At 56.0% G+C, this 10,050-nt stretch overlaps 1 protein-coding gene across 1 annotated transcript; it reads right to left on the bottom strand.

Moving 5' to 3' along the window:
• Positions 1–1,711: 1,711 nt before the first annotated feature.
• On the bottom strand, positions 1,712–9,135 carry APLNR (apelin receptor). Its single transcript, XM_067037242.1, has one exon. The coding sequence runs from the start codon at positions 5,115–5,117 to the stop codon at positions 3,966–3,968; it is 1,152 nt and encodes a 383-aa protein (XP_066893343.1). The 5' UTR covers positions 5,118–9,135; the 3' UTR covers positions 1,712–3,965.
• Positions 9,136–10,050: the final 915 nt, after the last annotated feature.

A 10,050-nucleotide genomic window follows, 5' to 3' on the forward strand; every position in this document is an offset into this window, starting at 1 on the left:
AGAGCTGGGGTGGGGTGGCCACAAACAAGGATGAGAGCTCTTTCTAGCTCCTGGGCGGGGCTGCGTTCTCTCCTACCCCTTATCTCTGGGTTTTCCTCTGTACAGGGCACTCTCCCCACTCACCACCCACCCTCCACCCTTCAGAGAGCAGGCTCCTGGCAGGCCCCTTGTCTCCAGCCGCCCCCCCCCACCCCCTGCCCAGGACCATTCCTTGTCTCCACTAGGCCCTCAGAACTCTTTGTTCATTCCCTCTCTCAGAACTGACCACGCTCCATTATAACCATTCATCTAACTGTCTGTCTCCGCCACCCAACCGGGAGCCTGCGACGTCCTGTTCCCCATTTGATCCTGTACCCAGCGTGCTGCCTGGCACATCGGTAATAAATAAGGACTCGAGTAAACAGACGAGTGGGTGAACAAATGAAGAAATGTGTGTGAACAAACAAAATTATGAAGTGCTCTATAATCTTATAATTTTGGATAACCTACCTCAAATCTCCCTGGAGAGTTGGTGAGGTTCTGTTACAGGATCTGCTTTTAAAAAAATCCAAGGGCTTGTTGTTACAGTTGTAAATTCCTGCAGGTTTTCCCTGGTGCGTTTCAGAAGAGGGAAAACAAACACCGATACCCCGTCCTCCAGCTCCCTCCCTGCCTCCCAATTTCTTTTTCCCACCTACCTCCTCCCTCTCTCTGTCTCTACTCTTTCTTCATTCTCTATCTCTGTTTCTCTTTTGCTGTCTCTGTCTCTATTTCTGTCTTCTCACTGTCTGTCTCTCTTTTTCTGTTCTCTCTGTCTCTCTGTCTCTCTCTCTCATGCATTTTCCACCATTTCCCCTCCCAGCCCCCAGCCCCCTTCCCTGAGGGCTCTCCACGTGTGCCAGGCGTCTTACAGATGAGATCTCACTTTCCATCCCAACCTCCTGGCACTGCCTCCTTTGGACTTTTGGAGAAACTCTGGTTAAGAACGTGGGCTTTGGAGTTGGACAGAGGCAGCTGGCTCCGGGCCTTGTTCTTCCATGTACTTGCTGTGTAACCTTGGTCAAGGTACCTGACCAAACTCTCTGAGCCTCCACTCCCTTATTAGCAAAATGAGGTGAAAATGCCCCTCTCAGAGGGCTGCGATGGTTCAAGGAGAGAATGGTGGTGAAACGTTACTCTCTGTTCTACTATGGAGATCGCTTTGGGGTCATCTGCAAGCATCGTGAGTACTGGGAGGTCTTTGTGGAACATGGTGACCACCTGAGGACTGCATGGATGCTCCTGTGATACTGAATGAGTGAATGAATGAATGAGTCAGTAGCAGGTGGTAAATGAATAAAAGGGCAAATGAATGAATGAGTGATAGGTCTACGTCCATGGGAAGAAATGTTGGTATTTCTCCCCTAGACCTGCGCTCTGGGCTCCAACGTGTGTGCCCACTGATTCCACGGCTTTCAGAGCACGAAAGCTTAGCCGCTCCCTGTCCCTTTATTTCCTCTGTCTTCCCTGTTCTCACTCCGGTCCTGTCCCTTCTCTGGTGTCTAGTTTCTCCATCTTCTCGCCCCCCCCCACCAGCTTCCTCTCCAGTTTCCCACTCGACTCCTTTTAGGTCCCCTTCTCCCCACTGCTCCCCTCAGCCTACTCGCCCCACTTCCCACCGTAACATTTGCAAACTAGCGGTCGCTTCCTCATCCCGAGACACTAGCGTGAGAAAAGGCTTCAGACACAATAGTTACACACACACACACACAAAAGATTTATTCGATGAACCACAGTGACTAACAAGGTGAAAAAATAGCATAGACATTCCAAAGAAGGGGCAAGTGGGGCAGCCGACGGCCTCCTCCACCATCTGTCCAGGATCACCGATGGGGCCTCAGGGGGCACCCTCTTCCCTTCTGGGAGCTTCCTCCAGCCTTGACTGGATGCTTTGGGCACAGCCCTGGACTGAGAAAGTGAGTCTGTGGAAGGTTCTGGCCTGAGATGGGGAGAATAAGCTTCAGTCCCTTCCCTTCTTACCCTCCCTCTGCTTCCCAGAGCTGGCGCCATCCCACCCAAGGTCAAGATGTCCGCTGACATCAAGCGGGGCTCTTCCTGCCTCCACGGCTCATGTCTTGTCCTTCACGTCCAGAGTCCCCCCAAGAACAAAACCCGGAACATACACACCCTGCCCTCAGTGCACGCAGGCCCCACAAGCATCTTCATCCTCAAAGCCTCTCTGGTGGTGTGGCTGTCCTGCCACCAGTCTTGCCTGCTCCAGCCCCTGTTACCAGCCCCCCAAGAAGCCAAACCGTTCTGATCCTGACGGCAGGTGAGAAGAACAAGCCACCCAGTGCTTTCCAGCACATGGCAAGCAGGTGTCCCCTTTTAGGAACAGGACTACTGACCCTGGAAAAATAAAGAGTGATGAAGGAGATGCCTGTACATTCAAAGCAAGGTTGGCAGGCTTGGGAAAGGGGTCAAGGGAAGCTCCTGTTTCCCTCATAGAACTAAGGACAGCGGTACAGGGACCCAGAGCCCACGACCTCCCCAAGCTTTGGGCGCCAGCTGCTTTGGGAAGGGATCTCCCTATAGGGAGCCTGGGCACAAACACAGACTTCTCTCTTAAAGCGCGGACCAGCCGTCAGAGCCCCCAAATCCAGTGGGGGTGGGCTCATTTTTATTCTAAACTGCCTCAGCAGGTCCCTTCTTTCCTCAAGGATATTGGGTGAAGAGCAGAGATCTGGAGAGTAGGGTGGGGGGGGGGTGAGTTCATCCAAGTGACAAGTAACACAGGCACACCGCTCGTCATGAGATGCTCATCCTTGTTGACACATATGTACACGCACAAGGCAAGCGTCCCACCCCCACCAGAGTGACCCTTGGCACCCATTCACACCAGTGCCCAAGAAAAACGTCCTGGAGATGCCAGGAGGGCTGGAGAGACAGGGAGAGGCCTGCCGCTCACGGTTCTGGAGCAGGTTGGAGGGACGGGGATTTGGGGAGGGGAACGCAAGCTGCATTTAGACTCCACGCGGACTCCCCCCCCCCTTCTCCATTTTCCCTTCCCAGGTCCCCACGTTCACGTCACGAAACCAAGGAGCTGCTGCTTCGTCAACCCCACCGCCTTCCAGTCCCCACAGAAACCAGAGGATGAACAAAAGGGTCGAAGGAAATCTGTAGGAAGCATATCTAGTTGGCGTCATGGAGGGGCTGCAGGAAGGGAGACCCCCTTCGTGGACGGCTCTACCTGCGGTGCCCGAAAGGACAGCAAACCGCTCCAGTGCGGAGGGAGGCTCTGGATCCCCCAGCTGCAGAGACAGGAGCAGTGATTTTGCTGCTGCCCGGCCGGCTCCCATTCCCCGATTCCCGCACCGGGGCACCCAGGGAACAGGGCAAAGCGCTTGAACAGGGGGGCAGTGTTTGCAAGCTTCAGGATGCTTAACCCTTCGGAGCCCTTCAGAACAGAGAAGTAAACATGGAAAGGAGGGACTGAGCGAGGAAGACGCGATGGGAGAGGGACAGGGCGCCAGGGGCTGAGGATGCTGAGCGAACACTGCAGACGGAAAGGGGGACACGCAGGGAGGAAGAGGGGCAAGAAACCTAAAAGAAGGAAATGGCGGGAGAAAGCAAGCTGGAGCTCCGAGAAAAACGCTGGGGGCAAATGCACGTTTACTGAGCCGGGACACGCATCATTTTAGCTTCTCCGTTTTACACACGTAAGAGAAACCGAGTCTCAGAGAGTTTAAGAGACCGGGGCAAGGTCAGCCTCCCCGAGACTGCGTGGCCGAGCCCGGGGCCGCAGGGCTCGGTCTCCCTCCACTAGACCACCAAGCTCTGCACCCAGAGCGAAGGGAAGAGGAGGACAGAGAGGCAGGCAGGAGGCAGGGGGCAGGGAAAGGAGTCAAGTGCAAGAGAGAAGGTGCCCCCCGGCTACCTGGCCTTCCGAGAGCAGAGGGCAAAGGCCGGGGCCGGCCGGAGGGTACCAGGCGCCCGCCGTCGCAGCCCTAGTCAACCACGAGGGTCTCCTGGCTGTAGGGGATGGATTTCTCCTGCGTGGGCTCTCCGCCCTTCCCGCTGCCGGGGCCGGGCCCCTGGCTGTGGCCCGAAGAGTAGCTGGCCGACTTCTCCCCGCTGCTGCTGTGGGCGGCTGGCCCGCACCTGCTGTGTCCCCAGCAGAGCACCGAGGCGCAGGCCTGGCGGAAGCGCAGGTCGAAGAAGGCGTAGAGGAAGGGGTTGAGGCAGCTGTTGACGTAGCTGACGCAGGTGCAGTAGGGGAAGACGTTCAGCAGGAAGCTGTCGAAGTCGCAGGGCCAGCGCAGCAGGCTGCCCAGCATGTAGAGCGTCTTCACCAGGTGGTAGGGCATCCAGCACAGGGCGAAGGTCACCACCAGCACCACGATGATGCCGAGGAGCCGGCGCCGCTTCCGCAGGCCCTCGGCGCGCTCCTTGCGGAAGTGGCCCGCGATGGTCTGGGCGATGAAGAAGTAGCAGGTCAGCATGACGGCGAAGGGCGCCACGAAGCCCACGGCGGTGGACGAGACGCCCAGGCCCACCTCCCAGGCCCACTCGGAGCTCGGGCCGGCCACCATGGAGTAGTCCATGTAGCACTGCGCCCGGCTGCCGTTGTCCCCGTGCGCGATGGCGCCGGTGGAGCGGAACACCATGACCGGCGTGGCCAGCAGCGCGGCCAGCGCCCACAGGACGGCCGTGGCCGCGGCCCCGCTCACCCGCAGCCGCAGCCGGGCGCTGGCCACGGGCCTCACGATGGCCAGGTAGCGGTCGAAGCTGAGGCCGGTGAGGCAGAAGACGCTGGCGTACATGTTCACGAAGACGAGATAGCTGCTGAGCTTGCACGCGAAGGCACCGAAGGGCCAGTCGTAGTCCCGGTACGTGTAGGCGGCCCACAGCGGCAGGGTCACCACGAAGGTCAGGTCGGCCACCGCCAGGCTGGCGATGAAGACGTCGGCCGAGCGCCTCTTCTCGCGGCCGCTCCGAGACACGGTCCAGAGCACCAGCCCGTTGCCCGTGGTGCCCAGCAGGAAGACCAGCATGTAGATGGCAGGGATGAGGGCGCCCGAGGACTTCCAGTCGGCGTACTCGCACTCCGACTGGTTGTCTACGCCGTAGTAGCTGTCGAAATCGCCGCCGTCCTCCATGCTGCGGAGCGAAGTCGGGCACGGGGTGCCGGGGGCACCGGCTCCGTGGCTGTGTCGCGCCGACTCAGCAAGTGCCCTCGGCTGCTGCCTGGAGCCTCAGAGGGCAGGCGGGAAGGGCTGGACGGCTCCAGAGCCCTTCCCAGCAGCAGGAGGAGCTGCCTCTGGCTCCTCGGGACCCCGAAGGATGCCTGCCTCCGTCCTGCAGCCTTCCCTCCACCCCCTCCTGCCCTGGCCCAGCCTCAGCTCGGACACTTCCTCGCGCCCTCCTGAGTCTCTGTCTCCTCCTTGGCTGTCCCTTCCTCCTCCCACCTCCAGACCAGCCCCTCACTTGTGAGTCTTAGGATCTTGAAGTTACAGCCCACTTTTTTTTTTTTTTTTTTTTTTCCTTCTTGTCCCTGGGCAAGTGGACCAAATTGACCCCTGCAGGGCTGGGCAGAATGTTATCTGTGCGTCGCAGCCTGCTCTCCTCCTGGCCCAGTTTCTCTCCCTCCGGGGTTTCCTCCGGTGTTTGGAGAACCCCCCTCCTCAGCCCTCTGCACCCTCCTGTTCTCACCCCCTCCCAGCCGCTCTAAATGGGGCAAATTATGCAGATTGAAACCCAGCCTGGGCTGGAGCCCGGGAGGGTAGGGGGCAAGGAGGGTGTGAGATTTCGCAGGGTGGGCTGAGCCTCTGGCATGCCCTCCTGGTAGGCCGGTCTGTCTCCTCCGTCCTCCCCTCCTCCCCTCCCGCCCTCCCAGCCCCACCCCGAGCAGACTTCACTCTATCCTTCCCCTCACATCCTCCTCCTTTACACCTCGGCTTTGACCCTCTCTCTGTGGGGATGTTTGTGGTCTACAGACCCAGTTATAGAGGGATTTCTCTATGATTCATAAGCTGTCAGCAGATTGCAGTTTTCAGATGGCACAGGAAGTTTTAGAGGGTCGAGGAGAGAGTCACAGAAGGAAAAAAAACCTCAGACTAAAGTATCTCTAATCAAGCCATTAAATCTATGGGGAAACTGAGGCTGAACAAGGTCAATGTCCTGCCCAAGTTCACGGGATACATTTTGTTTTGCTTTTGTTGTTCGCTTTTCTTCTTCTCCAAGCATCTCACTCAGTGCCTGGCAGGTAGTAGGTGGTCACTAGTTGGTTGCTGAGTGCATAAGCAAGTGGATGGATGAATTAGGGAGTGAGTGAAAAGAGGAGTCTATATATAGAAGGACGAGTGTTTGAATTACTAGGCAGTGAAAACACGGATACATTTCGCTCCCTGAGTCCTCACTGCCCTACATAGACCAGGCAGGGCGTGTGGCAGGACCTCTGGGCGGGAAGGAGAGAATGAGGCATAAGATAAGATTAAAACCATGCACCCCTGAGAGTGGAGAAGGCCATCTAAAGTTGGGCAAGAGTGAGATGAAGCAAAATCCGGAGACGATGAGTCTTGGCCACATTCAAAGCAAAAGGCTTACCGAATTAGAATCTGTTCTCTCCAGCAAGAGTTAGTCAGAAAATCTTCTCCAGAGGTCTTAAGACAGGGACCCCAAACTCAAATACTCACAAGGACCAGGCTAAGAACGTATCTGGGTAAAACAACCAGTTTGAGACAACAGGGCATGGTGGAGGCTGGCAGGAGGAGGACGCATACTGTACCCAGAGGAAGAGACTCCTGCGCGCCGGTCTCCGCTCGCCACACAGAAAGGTGGGACCTACCGTGGCCACGCCTTCTGATTTCTCAGCATAATTTCAAATTCCAGATTTTATGAGAAATTTCCAGATTTGTAAATTTGGAGAATTAATTCCATTTTTTTTTTTTTTTTTTTTAATTAAGAGGGCAGGACAAGTAAAACATGTCCCCAGGCCCCCAGCTGGTGTTCTTTGAACGGGAGCTTACCCAGAATCGAAGGAGACAGAAAAACAGGAAGGATAGGCCAGGAGGAAGAAACATAAAATGCAAAGATAGGGAAATGCAAACAAGCACGGCCAGAGCCTCAGAGTGTACCGGGGAGATGCAAGAAAGGAGAGGCAGAGAAAGATAAGGAAGATCCTGAGGATCTCGGGTGACCTTTCCCTAAAGGCGACGTGCAGATGCGAACACACACGTTGGTGTTTCTCATGAGCATTAATTATTGAGCGCTTAGCTACATGCTAGACATTCTTCTAAACATTTTCTATTTTATATGTCTTCGTGATCTCTTTTCATCAGCAGAAACACTTGAGAAGGTGGGTACCCTCATTCATCTCAATTTACAGGAAACGGAGGTACAGGGAGGTGAAGTGACTTGGCCAAGGTCAGATCAGAATTTGAACCAAGGCTGTCTTGAGTCTGTGAACTAAACCACTACGTTCCCAAAGAAAAAACTCCAACCCGTTTTAAATTGGGGGATTTGCCATCTGTAGAGATTTTAAAAATGTAGGATGGTGCTAGGATACCTGTGGTTTACTTTGAAATAAGCTCTCTTGGGAGAAATTAAAAATAGATTGACTAAAATATGTTCGAGATACTCCCCACTCTTGATTAAACAGAGTATAAGACACTGCCAGGCAATGGTCTGTGCACCTGAGCCTGATCTAGAAACTGCCCTGTGACCGGCTGTTCCCAAAGAGGCTTTCCAGTTGCCTGATGCCAGGTAGAAAGTTAACAGGACAAGCCTCTGGAATCGTGGCAGTCTGCAACATGGTGGCCTGGGCACGCGATCGGACCCAGACCTGGGGCTTCCTTGATCTCACAATACACAGGGTAGGAATTGCTTGGGGCCTGTTTGCTCCTGCACGTTTGTCTAACAGAAGACTGTGCAGGTGGCAGAGGGGCTGTCATTATAACCTGACAGCAGGCTTGGGTGAAAATGGTTAACCTTCAGCCATGTTAGATTTCTTCAGTGATTACCTTGACCTATCAAAAGGGACCTAGGTGCCGTGCAGGAATCAGCTCAGGTCAGGTCACAAGAGAGGGCCCTTCCAAGATAAAGGCCAAATGGAAGGAGGCTCAAGAGAGAGGGGATATGGGGATATATGTATACATGTAGCTGATTCACTTTGTTGTACAGCAGAAACTAACACAACATTGTAAAGCAATTATACTCCAATAAAGATATTAAAAAAGAAAAAAAAGTAAATGCAAAATAAAGAAAATGACCAAAAAAAAAAAAAAAATTCAAGACCCCCGGTGAATCCAGAGCTTCTCTGGTTTTCTCAGAAAGATGTGGGCACTTGTGCCCTTTGCAGTTAGGAACACAGAAGGAGGTGAACAAGTGAGCTCAGAGTGTCCCCCAGATCGGCCAGCTGTTCCTGGCTGCTCCCACTTGAATGCCAAGCCGAACAGGAGCCCAGAGACCCTGCTGGGAGAGGAGACAGATCCATCTCTTTAATCCTCTGGCCTCCGGGCTCTCTGACTCAGAGAAGCAGTTAATCTCACCAGAAGAACCAGACTCACTGAGATGGGAGGGAATTAGTGAGCCAAGGCTGGGAGGGGGCCGCTGACTGGGGCCAGAGAGGGGGGGGTGCTGATAAGATCTGGCCCCCACCCGAGAACCAGCTGGAACCGGATGGCCTGGGTGCCCCGCCAGGGCAGCCTGACACCCAAAGCGCCTGGTCACCCAAAACAGAAGATGAGAGTTTAGTCAATGGGCCCAGTAGCTGAAGGCTGACCTTACGTGCCCCCAGGGCTCAGAAGTTAGCCCTCCCCAGACGGAGAGTACCTGGGCAGAGGCTGCTTTTCATTTCGGTCCCCCCTGAACTTGGCACTGGTATATATCTGCCGAGTTCGAACCAAAGGAATGCGCTCGAGGAAAGCATAGAAAAGGTTGGGTCTTCGCTGCAGGGCTGCTCTACTGCACCAACGAGGGCACCTTTTTGCTGAACTGAGCCAGGAGGACCTGCCCTGAGCCATCTGGCAAAGCAGCAGCGAGGCCAGACCCTTGGCCGGTGTCCTCACACGCCCCGCCGTGGTTGGCCGGCCCTGGAGAGGCCGAGCAGGTCTCCCGGGGGACTTGCCCCTCTCCTGGGTGAGTTCTCTGGGATACTGTGATGAGCCTGGCAGACCAGCGGCCCAGACCTGCTGGGGGCTCTTTGAGGAGCGCCCAGACTGCTGGGGGATCCAGTGGCTCCACAGCCCTCGCCCACCCCACCTCCAGCGTTGTCCCTGGCCTAGAAGGCAGAGAGCGGCTTGGCCCTGCGCCCGGGCCGTGTGTGACCGCGCGCGCTTGCGGCTCGGGTGGAGCTGCTGGCGAGCAGGCAGGACCCGTGTGCGCCCGGGGCGCGCCTGGGCGCCGAGCGCGGCATTCGCGCGCGTAGTGCGTGGTGGGGTCAGGCACCTGCATCAACAGCCTCCTCGAGGACAGGAAAGGCGGTTAATTGACTCTCTCTAAGGGCCTGGGATGAGGGGAAAGGCTGAACCTCGCCCAGACCTGGCCCCAAGCCTGGTTGCAGGACATCAAAGCGGAGGCTTGCCTTTCTCTGCCCCTCGCTGACTTCTCACCTCCTCCCCCAGCTGCCCGCTGCGGGCCCCCTCGCTTCACAGGTCTGCTTTGAACTCGGCTTCGGAACTCACCCAGGGCACCAGGGCCCTGTTCTCCCCTTCCCAAGGGGCAGCAGCTGTGTCCCTCACAGCTGGTGGTGTCATCGGAGGAGAAGGGGAGGGCAGGGGAGGGAAGAGGGCGGGGTCCTCAGCCTCCCTTTCCTCCAGCCACACTCCCTTCCCCATCCCAGCTTATCTGACCAAAAGCAAATGGCCAGCTGCCTTTTGACCATTAGAGCAGAGCCCCCTTGGCAGCCCCTTCTCCCCTGGCCATTTGGTGCTTCCTTCAAACTCCCAGGCCAGTCTCCGGAACTCCTGGATCTCCTGAGCTCTGGGGAGAGCAAATGCAGGAAAACCCACCGCCCTGGGAGCCAGGAAATATGAGTCCCAACTTCATCTTGATCACGGTTTCATTCACTCAGCAAATACTTGTTGAGAAGCT

This window comes from Kogia breviceps, chromosome 7 (assembly GCF_026419965.1).
Source record: "Kogia breviceps isolate mKogBre1 chromosome 7, mKogBre1 haplotype 1, whole genome shotgun sequence".
NCBI lineage: Eukaryota > Metazoa > Chordata > Mammalia > Artiodactyla > Physeteridae > Kogia > Kogia breviceps.